Source organism: Heptranchias perlo, chromosome 11, assembly GCF_035084215.1.
Source record: "Heptranchias perlo isolate sHepPer1 chromosome 11, sHepPer1.hap1, whole genome shotgun sequence".
NCBI lineage: Eukaryota > Metazoa > Chordata > Chondrichthyes > Hexanchiformes > Hexanchidae > Heptranchias > Heptranchias perlo.
The window spans coordinates 5,789,442-5,810,434 of record NC_090335.1 but is presented as its reverse complement, the minus strand read 5'-3'; the positions used below and the strand labels follow the sequence as shown (position 1 = coordinate 5,810,434).

The following is a 20,993-nucleotide window of genomic DNA, read 5'->3' as shown; positions in this document are numbered from 1 at the left end:
CAAGGAGGACAATGACTTTTGGGAAAGCTTGTGAAACTGCTGTAAACATACCATTTATGTGGAATACTGTTACATAAATTACCTAAGCTGAGCCTCGGTCTGATAGTGTTCCACCTACCAAAAATGAGGAGAATCACGTGACATGCAATACATGGTAGTGACAAGAGCTTGTTGTATGAGCCCTTGCTGGTGCAATATTTTTTAAAGCTCAATATTGGGCAGGTAATGACAGTCAGTTCACAGTGGATGTGAGTTCCACTAACTGGAGTGATCGATGACACTGAACAAGGGTCTAACATCGGCCATAAAACCCCAAAACATAACATGCAGTACCAGGAACTCCTGCCAAGTGGCACACAGTGAGCAGCACAACTCACCATAGATACCACACAGTAGCAGCCATGGCTCAGTTGATAGCACTCTCGCCTCTGAGTCCAAAGTTTGTGGGTTCAAGTCCTACTCCAGAGACTTAAGCCCATAATCTAGGCTGACGCTCCCATGCAGTATTGAGAGACTGCTGCACTGCACTATTGGCGGTGCAGTCTTTCGGATGAGACAGTTAAACTGAGGCCCTGGCTGCACTATTAGAAGAAGAGCTCACCGTGGTGTCCTGGCCAATATTTATCCCTCAATCAACATCACTAAAAGTAAACTGCTGTTGTGGGATGTTTGGCTGCCACGTTTCCTACATTACAACGGTGACTACACTTCTAAAGTACTTCATTGGCTGTACAGCGTTTTGGGACACTCTCAGTTGATGCAAAGCGCTATATAAATGCAAGTCTTTCTTTTCTTTCTTAGAAGGCATGAATGCACTACTAGCATCCTCCTGGCTACAGTGTCCAACACACACCTGAACCCATGGTACAACTGTGCCTCCACCAGTTGGAACTGTGGAGCTTGAACAGTTTAATCGCTCTGCAACCCACTCAAGGTAGACAAAGGACTTTGTTTCCATACCCAGCCTCCAAGTAATGATGAACAGCAAACCTGAGTGACATGGCTGTGAGCTTTGGACCTCATCCCACCACCGCCAAACTGTTATCAATGGGAAAACAATTATCCCGGGTCCCGGGCTCGGACTCACCTCTCAAGCTCCGCTGCACGCGGCTGTGCTGCAGCAGTTTGCGCCATTTGATTGCCCGGCGGCTCAGCACCGCTCCGTAATTTGACAGCAGCTCCCGGTGCGGCTCAGGCTCGGGCCCCGCCGGCCGCTCGAACCCGTACTGATCGGTACTGGAAGGGAAAGGAGAGCAGAGGCTTAGCACCGACTCGGCACCCTGATACCCCGACCCGGCCCCGATCCGCCGGTTGAATGTAGCCCCGCCCCCGCGGGCCCTGCCGGTACCTGGTGAGCCGCTCCTGACCGGTGCCCTGCTCCACCATCTCCATAACCGGGAGGATGCTCCGAACCCTCTCCCACGACCCGGGTCCTGATCCCGCACTGTCAGGCCGCAACCCGCCCACAGGTAGTCAGTCACCCAGCGGGGCGGGGCGGGGCGGGAGCTTAATGGAACACCCGCCCACCTCACCGCCACCTGTCAATCACCCCGCCCACCCCACCGCCACCGGTCAATCACCCCGCCCACCGCCACCTGTCAATCACCCCGCCCACCGCCACCGCTACCGGTCACTCACCCCGCCCACCGCCACCGCTACCTGTCAATCACCCCGCCCACCGCTACCTGTCAATCACCCCGCCCACCGCCACCGCTACCGGTCAATCACCCCGCCCACCGCCACCTGTCAATCACCCCGCCCACCCCACCGCCACCGGTCAATCACCCCGCCCACCGCCACCTGTCAATCACCCCGCCCACCGCCACCGCTACCTGTCAATCACCCCGCCCACCGCTACCTGTCAATCACCCCGCCCACCGCCACCGCTACCGGTCACTCACCCCGCCCACCGCCACCGCTACCTGTCAATCACCCCACCCACCCCACCGCCACCGGTCAATCCCCCCGCCCACCCCACCGCTACCTGTCAATCACATCTCCCATATTTACCTGTCAATCACCCCGCCCACATTTGTCTGTGAGAGATCTACCTGTGGGAAAGGCTAGGAAAGAAGTCAAAAAAACAATTAGGAAAGCAAAGAGAAACTACAAAATTAGCAAAGAGGAATTACGAAATTAAATTATGGAGCAATATAAAAAAATAAAGTATTCTAGAGACACATAAATATCAAAAGTAAAATCAGATAGGGTGGGAGTAGGCTGTGGGTGAGGCAGGGAAGGGATGGGAGGGGGCTGGGAGTGGGCTGTGGGTGAGGTAAGGACAGAGCCAGGGAAGAGATGGGAGGGGGCTGGGAGTGGGCTGTGGGTGAGGTAAGGACAGAGCCAGGGAAGGGATGGGAGGGGGCTGGGATTGAGGCAAGGACAGAGCCAGGGAAGAGATGGGAGGGGGCTGGAAGTGGGTTGTGGGTGAGGTAAGGACAGAGCCAGGGAAGAGATGGGAGGGGGCTGGGAGTGGGCTGTTGGTGAGGTAAGGACAGAGCCAGGGAAGGGATAGGAGGGGGCTGGGATTGAGGCAAGGACAGAGCCAGGGAAGAGATGGGAGGGGGCTGGAAGTGGGTTGTGGGTGAGGTAAGGACAGAGCCAGGGAAGGGATGGGAGGGGGCTGGGAGTGGGCTGTGGTTGAGGCATGGTCAGAGCCAGGGAAGGGATGGGATGGGAGGTGGTGGGATCAGCCCTGGCTTGGGAAAAGACAGATTCAGGCTAGGCAGATGGCATCTCATTTGTTGCAGCAAAATTGTGTTTTATTTTTAAATTTTTGAAGCCTGCCCTTACATGATCTTTGACAAAATGCAACCCAGTTTCTTTCCCCTTCTGCCCACTGGAATAAACCATCCCCCAAGTCTTTTACAACTAGAGGGGGAGGAATATCTGGATAGTTTAATCCAGAGTACACACATACTCATAGTAAAACACAGTTCAAGGAAGGGGCGTGTGTAACTGTCAGTTAGCAGGGCAGGGGGAATCTAGAGGATAAAGAGAAAGAGGTCCCACAGACACTGGTCCTATCGGACAGGTATGCTGTACTTGTTACCTGAAGAAGGCTGCAGAGAGGATGGCCAGATTGTTAACCATGGCAGAGTGGAGCAGGAGACAGTCTAAGGGGTGGACCAAAATAGAAATAGAAAGGTTGTAGTCATAGGGGATTCGATAATTAGGGGGATGAATTGCATCCACTGCAGTACTAACCGAGAGTCCAGGAGGGTATGCCTATCTGGTGCTGGGGTAAAAGATATCTCGAAGCAACTGGAGAGGAACTTGGAAAGGGAGGGGGAAGATCCAGTGTCGTGGTCCATGTCAGGACCAATGACATAGGAAATAACAGGGAGAGGTCCTACTAAGGGAGTATCAGGAGCTAGGAACTAAATTAAAAAGCAGGATCCCACGGCTGGTAATCTCGGGATTACTACCCAAGCCACGTGCTAATTGGCATTGGGATAGACAGATCAGGAAGGTAAATGTGTGGCTGAAAGAGTGGTGTGGGAAGGAGGGGTTCCATTTTATGGGACACTGGCACCAGTACCGGGACAGGGAGGAGCTGTACCGTTCGGATGGGCTCCATCTGAACCAGTGTCCTAGTGGAGAGAATAAATAGGGCTGTAGGTAAACTACTAAGACATGGGGAGGGATCGGGTAGAAATAACAATAGCCTGAAGCTAAAAGAAATAGGAGATGAGAGCAACGGTCGGACTAAGGGAAGGAATAGGGGTAACATAAACGGTCAGGGAACAGATAACGTTATAGAACATAAATATAAAATAACTGTTAAAAATAAAGCGAGAGGAATAGTTAATAAAAACAAATTAAATTGCCTGTACAGCATCCAAAACAAAACAGGGGAACTGGAGGCAATAATTCATAGAGAGGAACCAGATGTAGGAGGGATAACTGAAACATGGCTGCAGAAAGAACAGGATTGGCAGTAAATATTGCAAATTATAGCGTATTTAGAAAGGATAGGGAAGGAACAAGTTGGGGGTGGGGTAGCTGTACTAATATGAGGTAACATAATGGCAGTAGAAATAAAAGGACATAACTAACATTAAGATGGAAACAGAATCCATATGGATTGAGATAAAGGATAAGAAGGGATCAATCACGTTAATAGGGGTATCTACAGACCACCTTCTAGTGGAAGGGAAGTGGAGGGAGAAATATGTAGGCAAATATATGAAATGTGTAAAATACATAGAATAATAATCATGGGAGATTTCAACTACACTCAAGTAAACTGGCAAGAAGAGACAGTGAATGGAATGGAGTTTTTACAGTGTGTACAGGATTCCTTTCTTACCCAGTACATAGAGTACAAGAGAAGAATTACTGCTGGATCTAGTAATGGGAAATGAACCAGAGCAGATAAGAGAAGTGTAGGGGAGCATCTAGGTAATAGCGATCACAACATAATAAGGTTTAAGATAATGGTTGAGTGAGCCATAAGTAAGACAAAGACCAAAGTAATAGACTGGAAAAAACTAATTATGAGTGGATGAGGAACTAGAGGATGAGGTTAGGAAAGAAATTAGAATCATAGATTGGTTACAGCCCAGAAGGAGACCATTTGGCCCATCGAGCCCATGCCGGCTCTTTGTAAGAGCAATCCAGTTAGTCCCATTCTCCCGCCCTTTCCCCGAAAACCTGAAATTTTTTTCCCTTCAAGTATTTAGCCAATTCCTTTTTGAAAGCCATGATTGAATCTGCTTCCACCTTCAGGCAGCCTATTCCAGATCATAGCTACTCTCTGCGTAAAAAACATTTTCCTCACGTCACCTTAAATCTGTCTCCTCTGGTTCCCGAACCATCTGCCAATGGGAACAGTTTCTCTTTATTTACTTTATCTAAACCCTTCATGATTTTGAACACTTCTATCAAATCACATCTTAACCTTCTCTGCTCTGAAGAGAACAACCCCAGCTTCTCCAGTCTATCCACATAACTGAAGTCCTGGAACCATTCTAATAAATCTTTTCAGCACCCTCTCTAAGGCCTTCACAGCCTTTCTATAGTGCAGTGCCCAGACTTGGGCACAATACTCCAGTTGTGGCCGAACCAATATTTTATAAAGGTTCAACATAACTTCCTTGCTTTTGTACCCTATGCCTCTATTTTTTTATTCATTCATGGGATGTGGGCATCGCTGGAAAGGCCAGCATTTATTGCCCATCCCTAATTGCCCTCGAGAAGGTGATGGTGAGCCGCCTTCTTGAACCGCTGCAGTCAGTGTGGTGAAGGTTCTCCCACAGTGCTGTTAGGTAGGGAGTTCCAGGATTTTGACCCAGCAATGATGAAGGAACAGCAATATATTTCCAAGTCAGGATGGTGTGTGACTTGGAGGGGAACGTGCAGGTGGTGTTGTTCCCATGTGCCTGCTGCCCTTGTCCTTCTAGGTGGTAGAGTTTGGGAGGTGCTGTCGAAGAAGTCTTGGCGAGTTGTTGCAGTGCATCCTGTGGATGGTACACACTGCAGCCGCAGTGCGCTGGTGGTGGAGGGAGTGATTGTTTAGGGTGGTGGATGGGGTGCCAATCAAGCGGGCTGCTTTGTCCTGGATTTATAAAACCCAGGATCCCATGTGCTTTTTTAACTGCATTCTCAACCTGTCCTGCCACTTTCAAAGATTTGTGCACATATACCCCCAGGTCTCTCTGTTCCTGCACCCCCTTTAGAATTGTACCATATAGTTTATGTTGCTTCTCCTTGTTCTTCCTGCCGCACTTCTCTGCGTTAAATTTCATCTGCCATGTGTCCGCCCATTCCACCAGCCTGTCTATGTCCTCTAGAAGTCTATTACTATTCTCCTCACTGTTCACTACACTTCCAAGTTTTGTGTCATCTGCAAATTTTGAAATTGTGCCCTATACACCCAAGTCCAAGTCAATATATATCAAAAAAAGCAGTGCTCCTAGTGACCCCTGTGGAACACCACTGTATATCTTCCTCCAGTCCAAAAAACAACCGTTCACCACTACTCTCTGTTTCCTGTCACTTAGTCAATTTCGTATCCATGCTGCCACTGCTCCTTCTATTCCATAGGCTTCAATTTTGCTGTCAAGCCTATTATGTGGCCACTTTATCAAACACCTTTTGAAAGTCCATATAAACATCAACTACATTGCCCTCATCAACCCGCTCTGTTACCTCATCAAAAAATTCAATCAATTTAGTTATACACAATTTGCCTTTAACAAATCCGTGCTGGCTTTCCTTTATTAATCCACACTTGTCCAAGTGACTATTAATTTTATCCCAGATTATCGTTTCTAAAAGCTTCTCCACCACTGAGTTAAAAAAAAAATTGGAAAGGCCAATAGGAATTTTGAAATGCAATTAACAAAGAGTATAAAAAGAAATAATAAAGTATTCTACAGACACATAAATAACAAAAGGAAAATTAAGATAGTGATAGGGCCATTAAGGGATGCACAAGGTAAACCCACAGGCAATGACAGTGAAATAGCAGAAATATTTAATAGTTAATTTGCCTCAGTTTTTACCAGGGAGACTAACAAGGTGGACACGACATTAGAAGAAGAGATCAAAAAAGATATCAAGACATTTTAGAAAGGAGGGAGATAATTGATAAACCAGCTAAACTTAAAGAGGATAAAAGCCTGGATGGATTCCATCTGCGCATACTCAAAGAAACTAGGGAAGGTATAACAGAGGCACTAGTATATATATATATAAAAATTAATTAGAAAAGGGAATAGTGCCAGAGGACTGGTGAACAGCTAATGTTATTTCTATATTCAAAAAGGGAGATAGAACAAATCTAGGGACCAGTGAACTTAATGTCAGTGGTAGGAAAGATAATGGAACTTTTATTCAAAGGTGTAATACAAAAACATCTAGAAACCGAAAATATAATAATAGTCAGCATGAATTTCAAAAGGGAAGGTCATGCTTGACCAACCTTATTGAAATCTTTGAAGAAAAAACAGAAAGGGTAATGCAGTGGATGTGACATGCATGGACTTTTAAAAGGCTTTTGATAATCTACTGCATAGTAGACTCATGACTAAGGTCAGAGCAAGTTGAGTCAGGGGACAAGTAGCAGAATAGATAGCAAACTGACTACAAAACAGAAAACAGAAAGTAGGGGTTAAAGGTAGTTACTCAGACTGGCAGAAGGTGGGAAGAGGTGTTCCACAAGGATCAGTGCTGGGACCACTGTTGTTCTCCATTTACATAAATGATTTAGACTTGGGAACCAGAAGTACAATTTCAAAATTTGCGGATAACATCAAATTGGGGGGTACAGTTAAAACTGAGGAAGACGGCGACAAGATACAAGACACTAACCAAGTCGACCCTGCAAAGTCCTCCTCACTAACATCTGGGGACTTGTGCAAAGATTGGGAGAGCTGTCTCACAAAAGAGCCAAACACAGCCATACTCACAGAATCATACCTTAAAGCCAACGTCCCAGACACTTCCATCACCATCCCTGGGTATGTCCTGTCCCACTGGCAAGACAGACCCACCAGAGGTGGTGGTACAGTGGTATAGTCAGGAGGGAGTGGCCCTGGGAGTCCTCAACATTGACTCTGGACCCCATGAAATCTCATGGCATCAGATCAAACAAGGGCAAGGAAACCTCCTGCTGATTACCACCTACAGCCCTCCCTCAGCTGATGAATCAGTCCCCCTCCATGTTGAGCACCACTTGGAGGAAACACTGACGGTAGCAAGGGAACAGAATGTACTCTGGATGGGGGACTTCAATATCCATCACTAAGAGTGGCTCAGTAGCACCACTACTGACCGAGCTGGCTGAGTCCTGAAGGACATAGCTGCGAGGTGGTGAGCAAACCAACATGAGGGAAAAACCTACTTGACCTCGTCCTCACTAATCTACCTGTCGCAGATACATCTGATTGTGACAGTACTGGTAGGAGTGATCACCGCACAGTCCTTGTGGAGACGAAGTCCCGTCTTCACACTGAGGGCACCATCCAACGTGTTGTGTGGCATTACCACCGTGCTAAGTAGGGAAGATTCAGAACAGATCTAGCAGCTCAAAACTGGCCATTCATGAGGTGCTGTGGGCCATCAACAGCAGCAGAATTGTATTCCAGCACAATCTGTAACCTCATGGCCCAAGCATATTCCTCATTCTACCATTACCAACAAGCCAGGGGATCAACCCTGGTTCAATGAGGAGTGTAGAAGAGAATGCCAGGAGCAGCACCAGGCATACCTAAAAATGAAGTGCCAACCTGGTGAAGCTACAACACAGGACTACATGCATGCTAAACAGCAGAAGCAACATGCTATAGGCAGAGCTGAGCGATTCCACAACCAACGGATCAGATCAAAGCTCTGCAGTCCTGCCACATCCAGTTGTGAATGGTGGTGGACAATTAAATAACTAACGGAAGAAGGAAGCCCGCTGAACATTCCCATCCTCAATGATGATGTGGAGATGCCGGTGATGGACTGGGGTTGACAATTGTAAACAATTTTACAACACCAAGTTATAGTCCAGCAATTTTATTTTAAATTCACAAGCTTTCGGAGGCTTCCTCCTTCCTCAGGTGGTGGATGGCATGCCAGTCAAGCGGGCTAATTTGTCCTGGATGGTGTTGAGCTTCTTGAGTATTGTTGGAGCTGCACTCATCCAGGCAATTGGAGAGTATTCCATCACATTTCGTTTCGTTCACCTGAGGAAGGAGGAAGCCTCCGAAAGCTTGTGAATTTAAAATAAAATTGCTGGACTATAACTTGGTGTTGTAAAATTGTTTACAATCCTCAATGATGGCAGAGTCCAGCATCTGAGTGCAACAATCTTCAGCCATAAGTGCCGGATGGATGATCCATCTCAGCCTCCTCCCGATATCCCCACCATCACAGAAGCCAGTCTTCAGCCAATTCGATTCACTCCATATGATATCAAGAAAAGGCTGAGCGCACTGGATACAGCAAAGGCCATGGCCCCTGACAACATCCCGGCTGTAGTGCTGAAGACTTGTGATCCAGGACTAGCCACACCTCTAGCCAAACTGTTCCAGTACAGCTACAATACTGGCATCTACCCGACAAAGTGGAAAATTGCCCAGTTATGTCCTGTCCACAAAAAGCAGGACAAATCCAATCCAGCCAATTACCGTCTGATCAGTCTCAATCTCAATCATCAGCAAAGTGACGGAAGGTGTCATCAACAGTGCTATCAAGCGGCACTTACTCACCAATAACCTGCTCACCGATGCTCAGTTTGGGTTCTGCCAGGACTACTCGGCTCCAGACCTCATTACAGCCTTGGTCCAAACATGGACAAAAGAGCTGAATTCCAGAGGTGAGGTGAGAGTGACTGCCCTTGACATCAAGGCAGCATTTGGCCGAGTGTGGCGCCAAGGAGCCCTAGTAAAATTGAAGTCAATGGGAATCAGGGGGAAAACTCTCCAGTGGCTGGAGTCATACCTAGCACAAAGGAAGATGGTAGTGGTTGTTGGAGGCCAATCATCTCAGCCCCAGGGCATTGCTGCAGGAGTTCCTCAGGGCAGTGTCCTCGGCCCAACCATCTTCAGCTGCTTCATCAATGACCTTCCCTCCATCATAAGGTCAGAAGTGGGGGTGTTTCCTCATGATTGCACAGTGTTCAGTTCCATTCACAACCTCTCAGATAATAAAGCAGTCCGTGCCCGCATGCAGCAAGACCTGGATAACATCCAGGCTTGGGCTGATAAGTGGTAAGTAATACTCGCGCCAGACAATGGCCATCTTCAACGAGAGAGTCTAATCCCCTCCCCTTGATATTCAACGGCATTACCATCAGTGAATCCCCCACCAACATCCTGGAGGTCACCTTTGACCAGAAGCTTAACTGGACCAGCCTCAAATACTGTGGCTACAAGAGCATGTCGGAGGCTGGGTATTCTGTGGCGAGTGACTCACCTCCTGACTCCCCAAAGTCTTTCCACCATCTACAAGGCACAAGTCAGGCGTGTGATGGAATACTCTCCAATTGCCTGGATGAGTGCAGCTCCAACAATACTCAAACAGTTGCCAGCAGGGGGGTCGACTGGGCGCGTGGGTAACCCGCCCAGTAAAATCGGTGGGTTCCCCACGCGATTGTAAGTAAATTGAAGCCACTTCCTTCACTTCCCGGTTTCACGCTGGAAAGCTGCGCAGCGGGCGAACTGCGCATCTGCATCATAGGTCTCCTCCAGCTGACAGCCTATTCAAAGAGGCAGTCCTCCAATGACTGATGCTGCAGAAAGGAGCCAAAATTACAGCATGGAGCAGCCCAGGGGGAAGGCTGCTCCCAGGTTTAATGATGCCTCACTTCAGGTCCTACTGGATGGGGTGAGGAGAAGGGGGAGGACAGAGATCTTCTCCCTGGCAGACGGGAGGAAGTGGCCTGCCTCTGCCTCCCAAAGGTAGGGGAATCTATAACGAGGGGACATAGATTTAAGGTGAGAGGGGAGAGATACAAAAGGGTCCAGAGGGGCAATTTTTTCACTCAAAGGGTGGTGAGTGTCTGGAACGAGCTGCCAGAGGCAGTAGTAGAGGCGGGTACAACTTTGTCTTTTAAAAAGCATTTGGACAGTTACATGGGTAAGATGGGTATAGAGGGATATGGGCCAAGTGCAGGCAATTGGGACTAGCTTAGTGGTATAAACTGGGCGACATGGACATGTTGGGCCGAAGGGCCTGTTTCCATGTTGTAAACTTCTATGATTCTATAATTCTGCCACCACGAAGGCCTGGCTCGAGGTGGCAGAGGAGGTCATCAGCACCACTAACATATCACACACCTGCATACAGTGCAGGAGGCGCTCCAATGACCTAAGTAGGTCAGCCAAAGTGAGTACACTTACTCATTCCCCTACAATCCATCTGCCACATCACCGCCCCCACTCCACATCTCCTTCTGCACTGCCAACGCTACTCTATCACATCACTCCTCACACCCACTGAACCCTCATCCTCATCCTCATCTTATCTCGCCAGTACCCATGCCACCACTACCACTCAACCCAATCCTCATACAATCTCATGGCTCTATCTCATACTCACCCTCTGATGCATCTCTTTCACGGTCAGCCTCACCCAACCTGCCACTACCTGTGCTGCAGCCACAGGGCATGCATCACGTATATATAGTAGGAAGCGTAAGGCAAACATGTAGAGAGCATGAAGGGGATGCACAAGGGTGTTTGAGGGTTTGTCATGGTTTTTACTTATATTTGATTTCTGATCAACTCACCACTACTGCCATGTCTTGGCCATTCTTGACTGGCTTGTGCAATGATGCCCTTTCATGAGGTTCTCCATGAACATTCTTGATGCCACCCATTGGGTCACCCTACAGTGGGTGCATATGTAGTTGCAGGACTACTTTGTGCAGGAGTCTGTTGCACAGCACTGTGTTGTGTAGCTCCATGTGGCGGAGGTGGATGGCGAGGCTGGTGATGTTGCTCGTCCTCCAATGCAGTGATGAATGCAGCAATGGACCCCCCCCATCCTGACAGTGTGAGTGTGAGTGTGTCCACAAAGTAGGTAAATGTGTTTGGACAGCAGAGTTTAGGGTATGATTTAATAATTTGGAATGTAGAGTCACCGGTGTGGCAGGCAAAACTTTGTCTGAGGTGACAGAGTGCCCTGCTGCAATGAATGAGGGTTTACCCTGCACCTGTTAAATGGACCTTTGCAGCTGCCACTGGTTGCTGGCTGCAACACGAATGTTTAAACAAGGAGTGTTTGCCCCAGCATGGGAAACACGCTCTGGGTAGTCCAAAATCTGAATCCTCCTAAAATGTCCAACTAATGAGGTCTGTAAACGACCTCAAGTACCCAGATAATGATCTTAAGTGGGATCCCGCCAGCTTTGATTGCCGGTGGGAGTCCCGCATGCGAGGGCTGCGCGCGCACCGATTCGCGTCATTGGGGAACCCGAAGTGGGCGGGTTGGAGCCGGGCTCCGGACCCGCTCCTGGAATCCCCAATTTTAGGAGCTCCCCCCCACCACAAAAGCACCCCATAGGCGATCCGAAAATTGACCACAGAGAAATAGCTTCCACAGGTGCGCAGACAACACCCAGCTATACCTCTCCATCACCTCTCTTGGCCCCTCAGACTGCTTGTCGAATATCCTGTCTTGATCATTTAAACATCGGGAAGAACAAGGCCATCGTCTTCGGCCCCTGGCTCAAACTCCGTACTCTTGTAACTTGGTCACTGTCTCAGGTTGAAACAGATTGCTCTCACTCCACCCGCCACTGTATCTTTCCTTCCCCTGCAATTCTATCATAATGTCTTTGGAAAATTTATTTCATTCACCATTTTTTCTCAATATCTGAAATTTCTATGTCCAAAATAAGGATTTAAACAAAATTAAAGAAATAAAACATCATATTTTACAATGACATGATTGAATTTGTCCATTTGTCCAAAGCCCAGGTTTGCATTTGGTATTGTTATACCCGAGCTGAATTTGGATTGTGCCGTCTGAGCATCCCACTAAAAAGCAAGAACAAACTAGCCAGTAATGACATACCATGGATGAATAAAGAAATAAGGGCAAAATTGAAACTAAAGAAAATGGCATACACTATGTACAAAGACAACAAAGGAGAGGATGATAAAAGGGAATATGAAGTGGTTAGGAAAGATGTCAAAAAAAATTAGGAAAGTAAAGAGGAACTACGAGATTAAATTATTAAGGAATATAAAAATAGTAAAGTATTCTATACACACATAAGTAACAAAAGAAAAATCAGAATAGGGATAGGGCCACTAAGGAATGCACAAGGTAAACCCACGGGTAACGACAGCGAAATGGCAAAAATATTGAATAGTTACTTTGCCTCCGTATTTACCAGGGAGACTAACAAGGTGGGCAAGACATTAGAAGAAGAGATCAAAACAGATATCAAACCATTTAAGATAGAAAGGGGAGAGATAATTGATCAACTAATCAACTAAGGGAGGATAAAACCCCAGGTCCGGATGGACTGCAGTAACGAATATTAAAAGAAGTTAGAGGAAATAGCACAGGCAGTATTACATATATATATATATATAAATTCACTAGAAAAGGGAACAGTGCCAGAGGACTGGTGGGCAGCTAATGTTATTTCTATATTTAAAAAGGGAGATAGAACATGTCCAGGGAACTGAAGACCAATTAGCTTAACGTCAGTGGTAGGAAAGATAATGGAAACTTTACTCAAAGAAGTAACAGAAAAACATCCAGAGAACGAAAATCTAATAAAGAATAGTCAGCACGGATTTCAGAAGGGAAGGTCATGCTTGACCAACCTTACTGAATTCTTTGAAAAAACAGAAAGAGTAGACAAGGGTAATGCAGTAGATGTAATATTTCCAAAATCATAGAATCATAGAAAATAGGAGCAAGAGTAGGCCATTTGGCCTTTTGGGCCTGCTCCGCCGTTCAAAATGATCATGGCTCATCGTCTAACTCAGTGCCCTGTTCCTGCTTTTTCCCCATATCCCTTTAGCATTAAGAAATATATCTATCTCCTTCTTGAATATATTTAATGACTTGGCCTCCACTGCCTTCTGTGGTAGAGGTAGAGAATTCCACAGGTTCACCACCCTCAGTGAAGAAATTTCTCCTCATCTCGGTTCTAAATGGCATACCCCGTATCCTGAGACTGTGACCCCTGGTTATGGATTCCCCAGCCATCGGGAACATCCTCCTTGCATCTAGTCTGTCTAGTCCTGTTAGAATTTTATATGTTTCGATGAGATCACCTCTCATTCTTCTAAACTCTAGTGAATATAGGCCTAGTCGACCCAATCTCTCCTCATACGTCAGTCTTGCCATCCCAGGAATCAGTCCGGTAAACCTTCGTTGCACTCCCTCCATGGCAAGGACATCCTTCCTCAGATAAGGAGACCAAAACTGCACACAATACTCCAGATGTGGTCTCACCAAGGCCCTGTACAACTGCAGTAAGACATCCCTGTTCCTGTACTCAAATCCCCTTGCAATGAACGCCAACATACCATTCGCCTTCCTAACTGCTTGCTGCACCTGAATGCTCACTTTCAACGTCTGGTGTACAGAACACCCAGATCTCGTTGCACCTCCCCTTTTCCCAATCTATCACCATTCAGATAATAATTTCTTTCTGTTTTTACAACCAAAGTGGATAACCTCACATTTATCCACGTTATACTGCATCTGCCATGTTCTTGCCCACTCACCCAACTTGTCTAAATCACATTGGAGCCTCTTTGTATCCTCCTCACAGCTCACATTCCACCCTAGCTTTGTGTCGTCTGCAAACTTGGAAATGTTACATTCAGTTCCCTCATCGAAATCATTAATAAATATTGTGAATAGCTGGGGCCCAAGCACTGATCCCTGCGGTACCCCACTAGTCACTGCCTGCCACCCGGAAAAAGACCCGTTTATTCCTACTTTCTGTTTCCTGTCTGTCAATCAATTCTCAATCCATGCCAGTATATTCCCCCCAATCCCACATGCTTTAATTTTGCAAACTAACCTCTTGTGTGGGACCTTATCAAAAGCCTTCTGAAAATCCAAGTACACCACATCCACTGGTTATCCCCTATCTATTCTCCTCAAAAAACTCCAGTAGATTTGTTAAGCATGATTTCCCTTTCATAAACCCATGCTGACTTTGTCCAATCCTGTTAATGCCTTCCAAGTGTTCTGTAATCACATCTTTTATAACAGACTCTAGCATTTTCCCCACTACTGATGTTAGGCTAACTGGTCTGTAAATTCCCTGTTTTTTCTCTCCCTCCTTTTTTAAATAGTGGGGTTACATTTGCCACCCTCCAATCTGTAGGAACTGTTCCAGAGTCTATAGAATTTTGGAAGAGGCCTTTGATAAGGTACCGCATTGTGGACTCATGACCAAGGTCAGAACATATGGGGTCAGGGGACAGGTAGAAGAATGGACAGCAAACTGGCTAAGGGTAACGGGTTAAAGATAACGGGTTAAGGGTAGCTACTCAGACAGGGAACAGTGCTGGGACCACTGTTGTTCACAATTTACATTAACGATTTGAATTCGGGAATCGGAAGTACAATCTCAAAATTTTTGGTCGACACCAAATTGGGGGGTGTAGTTAATACAAAGGAAGAACGTATCAAAATGCAAGAGGACATTAATAAACTTGCAGAATGGGCATGTAATTGGCAATTAATTTCAATATAGGTAAGTGTGAGGTGATACATTTTGGTAGGAAGAATAAGGAGGCCATCTACTGCTTGGATAATAAGTCTAAATGGGATAGAGGAGCAAAGGAATTTAGGGGTACAAAGACACAAATCACTAAAAGTAGTGACGCAGGTAAATAAGGCATAAAAAGCCAAATCAAGCACTAGGGTTCATTTCTAGAGCAATAGAATTCAAAAGCAAAGAAATTATGTTAAACTTGTACAGAACCTTGGTTAGACCACACTTCGAGTACAGTGCACACTTTTGGTCTCCATATTATAGAAAGGATATAGAGGCATTGGAAGGGGAGCAAAAAAGATTCACAAAGATGATACCAGAGCTGAGCAGATATCCTTATCAGGGAAAGGCTGAACAGGCTGGGGTTCCTTTCTATAGAAAAGAGAAGGCTGAGGGGTGACCTGATAGGGTAGACGTAGAGGAAATGTTTTCACTTGTGGGGGAGTCTAAAACTAGAGGTCTTAAATAAAAAATAGTCGCTAATAAATCCAATAGGGAAGTCAGGAGAAACCTCTACCGAAAGAATGATAAGTATGTGGAATGTGCTACCAGGAGTAGTTGAGGCAAATAGTATGGATGCATTTAAAGGGAAGGTAGATAGCACATGGGTGAGAAAGGAATAGAAGGGTATACTGATGGGGTTATATGAAGTAGGGAGGGAGGAGGTTCGTGTGGAGCACAAACGCTGGCATAGACCAGTTGGGCCGAATGGCCTGTATCTGTGCCGTCATTTCGATGTAACTCGATATAACTAATTTCCCAGATGCATCAGTACTGTGCAGCCAACTGTACTGATGGAATCTTTTTCTCCAGCTTCTGGCAATTTCTGCCCTGTAGCTTTTCTTCAAATAATTTTGAAAAACAAAAGGACAAATTTGAAAAGCTTAACTGAAGTAAAATTTGAATTGTGTTTTTTTTAAAAAAAGAGATTGGGCTCGATGTTACTAGGGCTGCGGGTTCGTGGTGGGGGGGGCTGTTGGGCACGTGGGTAACGCGCCCGGCGAAATTAGTCTGCCCCCCGCACGATCGCAGCCTAATTGGATCCACTTACCTGGTCTTCCGGGTTCCCCACTGCTGATCTGCACGTCGGGCGGACTGCGCATGCGCAGTAAGCTCTGTCAGCTGAAGGAGCTCTATTTAAAGGGGCAGTCCTCCACTGACAGATGCTGCAAGAAATAGGAAAAATTACAGCATGGAGCAGCCCAGGGGGAAGGCTGCTCCCAGTTTAATGATGCCTCACTCCAGGTATCATTAGATGGGGTGAAGAGGTGGGGGAGGACAGAGATCTGCCCCCCGGCGGGCGGGAGGATGCGGCCTGCCTCTGCCACCAAGGCCTGGTTCGAGGTGGCATAGGAGGTCACTGCACCACCAACATATCGCGCACCTGCATACAGTGCAGGAGGCGCTCCAATGACCTAAGTAGGTCAGCCAAAGTGAGTACACTTACTCATTCCCCTACACTCCATCTGCCACATCACCGCCCCCACCCCACATCTCCTTCTGCACTGCCAACACTACTCTGTCACATCACCCCTCACACCCACTCAAACCTCATCCTCATCTTACCTGCACTTACTCACCTCCCCAGTACTCATCCCGCCACTACCACTCAACCCAATCCTCATACAATCTCATGGCTCTATCTCATACTCACCCTCTGATGCATCTCTTTCACGGCCAGCCTCACTCAACCTGCCACAACCTGTGCTGCAGCCACAGGGCATGCAACACATATGTGCAGTTGGAAGTGTAAGGCAAACGTGTTGTGAGCATGAAGGGGATGCACAAGGGTGTTTGAGGGTTTGTCATGGTTTTTACTTCCATTTAATTTCTGACCAACTCACATCACATATTATATTGGCACCACTACTGCCACGTCTTTGCGAATCTTGTCTGGTTTGTGCAATAATGCCCGTTCCTGAGGATTACTATGAAGACCCACACCTGATGCCACCCATTGTGTCACTGCAAAGTGGGTGTAGGTGTATTTGCAGGGCTCTTTTGTGCAGACGACTGAGAGACGTCGGCGATGTCCCCGCTGGCACCCTGGAAGGATGTGGAGGAGAAGTTGTTGAGGGCAGTGGTGACGTTGACAGCGACAGGTAAGAAGATGGTGCTCGGGCCAGCCAGGAGCAGCTCGGCATGAAAGAGGCTGCAGATGTCCAAGACTACATGTCGAGTGACTCTAAGCCTCCGTGTGCACTGCTGCTCAGAGAGGTCCAGGATGCTGAGCCTCGGTCTGTGGACCCTGTGGCGAGGGTAGTGCCCCCTGCGACGCATCTCTCTCTGCGGTTGCCCTCCCTCCTGCTGTGCAGGTGGATGTGTCACAGCACTGTGTTGTGGAGCTCCACGTGTCAGAGGTGGACGGCTTGGCCAGCGAGGCTGGTGATGCTGTTCGCCCTCCGAGGAGGTCATGACTGCAGCTACGGCGGCCCCCATCTGGAAGATGTACATCTGAGAGGGTCTGCAAGGTAGGTACATGTCTCTGGACTCTGGGGTAAGTGTGCAAGTTGGTGAATTTTATTGTCAGGAGGAGGGTGGTGGAGGCCAAACTTTGTCCCAAGTGACAGAGTGGCCTCCTGCAATGAGTGAGTGTCTCCCCCCACCCCCCCCCCCCCCCCCCACCTGTCAAATGGACCTTTGCAGCTGCCACAGGCTGAAAGCTGCAACACGTCCATTTCAACTGGGAGTGTTTCCCCCAGTATGGGAAACAGTCCCAGTTGATTCTAAAATCCCACCCCTCCTGACATATTCCCTTAATCAGGTCTGTTCATGACCTGAAATACCTAAGTAAATAGTCTCATGTAGCACCCCGCTGGCTTTAATTGCCTGCGGGAGTCCCACATGCGGGGGCTGTGTGCGCACGTCGGCGCGTCGGTGGGGAACCCGGAAGTGGGCGGGTTGGAGCCGGGCTCCCGACCCGCTCCAGGATTCCCCGATTTTCGGAGCCCCCCCGCCAGGAATGCACCAGATAGCGGGTGCTAAAATAGAGGCCAATGTGTCTGCACCCATAGTATGTTTTGTCTAATGGCCAATGAATAGAAATGGTTTCTTGTTTTTGAGGCTCATACTCTAAGAAGACCCTTACAAGAGCCTAAGAGGAAGGAAAAACCTTCAGCACTGCCTGCGGGAATTGGCCCAATGCATTATGAACCCCACTTGCCGTCACCAGCACAGATAGGTTAACTTGGGGTGATAGATAGTCTAGATGAGGTATTGATACAGGTTGATTCAGAATTCACAGGGAAGTCAGAGGATGAGGTATTGGTGGTGGAGCATGATGAACCTGAGTGAAGGCTTAACAGAAGTCAGATCCTGGCTGTTGAGCATTAGGATGATGATGTCAGGGGTCCTGCCATAAAAAAATAAATTCTTTGAAAGCGTCTGAACCATAGCAAGACACTGCAAAGACTGTCCAAAGATACGTGGTAGATGTTAGGGATGGCAAGTGGCAGCTCCAGGAACTTCTGCACACATCCCACAGAATGCAGAGGCCTCTTCACATATAATTCCATCAATACACTGGGGAATAGTCTTATGAAGCGACACACCCTGGTGGTTGAGTATCTGCAGAAGGATTTAGATCTCCTGCAATGCTTCCTTATGAGGCTGGCTTCCCAAATTGCCTACTGTTTCTCCTCCTCCAACAAATGAATCATAAAGACGGGATCATGCAGTCCATTATGCAGTCTTTCCCTTCATTCCAGGGAAATTCTCAAATCCATTGAAAATTCAGGGCCAAAAGTATTTATTTAGTTCATTCAGTCTCTACCACAATCTTGCCTCCTTTATTTTTTAGTGGTCTCACCACCACCATGATTATTCTTTTAACAATGGAAAACCTTTTTATTGCCCCATATATTTTTGTTAATTTTTTCTCATGCTCTATTTTAGCCTTTCCAATCTCTTCGTAGCTTTCCTGTATTTTGTTACCTCCCTTATAAGTGCTTCTTTTTATAGTTTCAAATGTGATCTAATTTCCCTATTCATCCATGGAACCCTAGCCTTTGATACAGTCCTTGATTTGTACCTTTTTCATCTCCTGTTTACATAATTCTCATAGCTGATCTATGATTACATCTGCCAATTTTCTTTTCCATTTAAGCTGCATACGGTCTTCTTCATTTCACTTTAATTCACAAAAAGCAGGACAAATCCAATCCGGCCAATTACCGCCCCATCAGCCTATGCTCAATCATCAGCAAAGTGATGGAAGGTGTAGTCGACAGTGCTATCAAGCAGCACTTACTCACCAATAACCTGCTCACCGATGTTCAGTTTGGGTTCAGCCAGGACCGCTCGGCTCCAGACCTCATTACAGCCTTGGTCCAAACATGCACAAAAGAGCTCAATTCCAGAGGTGAGGTGAGAGTGACTGCCCTTGACATCAAGGCAGCATTTGACCGAGTGTGGCACAAAGGAGCCCTAGTAAAATTGAAGTCAATGGGAATCAGGGGGAAAACTTTCCAATGGCTGGAGTCATACCTAGCACAAAGGAAGATGGTAGTGGTTGTTGGAGGCTAATCATCTCAGCCCCAGGACATTGCTGCAAGAGTTCCTCACAGCAGTGTCCTAGGCCCAACCACCTTCAGCTGCTTCATCAATGACCTTGTCACCATCATAAGATCAGAAATGGAGATATTCGCTGATGATTGCACAGTGTTTAGTTCCATTCGCAACCCCTCAGATAATGAAGCAGTCCGTGCCCGCTTGCAGCAAGACCTGGACAACGTCCAGGCTTGGGCTGATAAGTGGCAAGTAACATTAGCACCAGACAAGTGCCAGGTAATGACCACCTCCCCTCGACATTCAACTGTATTACCATCGCCAAATCCCCCACCATCAACATCCTGGGGGTCACCACTGACCAGAAACTTAACTGGACCAGCCATATAAATACAGTGGCTACAAGAGCAGGTCAGAGGCTGGGTATTCTGTGGCGAGTGACTCACCTCCTGACTCCCCTAAGACTTTCCACCATCTACAAGGTACAAGTTAGGAGTGTGATGGAATACTCTCCACTTGCCTGGATGAGTGCAGCTCCAACAATACTCAAGAAGCCCGACACCATCCAGGACAAAGCAGCCCCCTTGATTGGCACCCAATCCACCACCCTAAACTTTCACTCTCTTCACCACCGGCGCACTGTGGCTGCAGTGTGTACCATCCACAGGATGCACTGCAGCAACTCGCCAAGGCTTCTTCGACAGTACCTCCCAAACCCACGACCTCGACGACCTAGAAGGACGAGGGCAGCAGGCACATGGGAACACCACCACCTGCACGTTCCCCTCCAAATCACACCCATCCCGACTTGGAAACATATCGCCGTTCCTTCATAGTCACTGGGTCAAAGTCCTGGAACTCCCTTCCTAACAGCACTGTGGGAGAACCTTCACCACACGGACTGCAGCGGTTCAAGAAGGCGGCTCACCACCACCTTCTCAAGGGCAATTAGGGATGGGCAATAAATACTGGCCTCGCCAACGACGCCCACATCCCATGAACGAGTAAAAAAAATTCCAGTCAATGCCTCTTAGCCTTAACTGCTTTTTGCTTTTACTGAATCTTATATTGTGGCCACTGTTTCTCAAAGGTTCTCCTACTTTTAGGCAGGCCACCTACTTGATCACCAGTTTTCCCGCAACTCCATTTTTGAACCCCTCCTAACAGGATTCCGCCCCTGCCTGAGCACTGAAACGGCTCTTATCAAAGTCACAAATGACATCCTGTGTGACTGTGGTAAACTATCCATCCTCATCCTTCTCGACCTGGTGCAGCCTTTGACACAGTTGACCAC

The 20,993-nt window shown here is 47.3% G+C and overlaps 1 protein-coding gene across 1 annotated transcript in view; it reads right to left on the bottom strand.

Moving 5' to 3' along the window:
• grtp1a (growth hormone regulated TBC protein 1a) overlaps window positions 1–1,477 on the bottom strand; it is a 57,223-nt gene extending 55,746 nt beyond the window's left edge. The window contains exons 1-2 of the mRNA XM_067992475.1: window positions 1,349–1,477; window positions 1,088–1,236 (exon numbers count right to left, since the gene is read on the bottom strand). Of these exons, the coding sequence (XP_067848576.1) occupies window positions 1,088–1,236; window positions 1,349–1,392 (193 nt within the window). The 5' untranslated portion in view covers window positions 1,393–1,477. The remainder of the gene's footprint in view (window positions 1–1,087; window positions 1,237–1,348) is intronic.
• Between the last annotated feature and the right edge of the window lie 19,516 nt (window positions 1,478–20,993).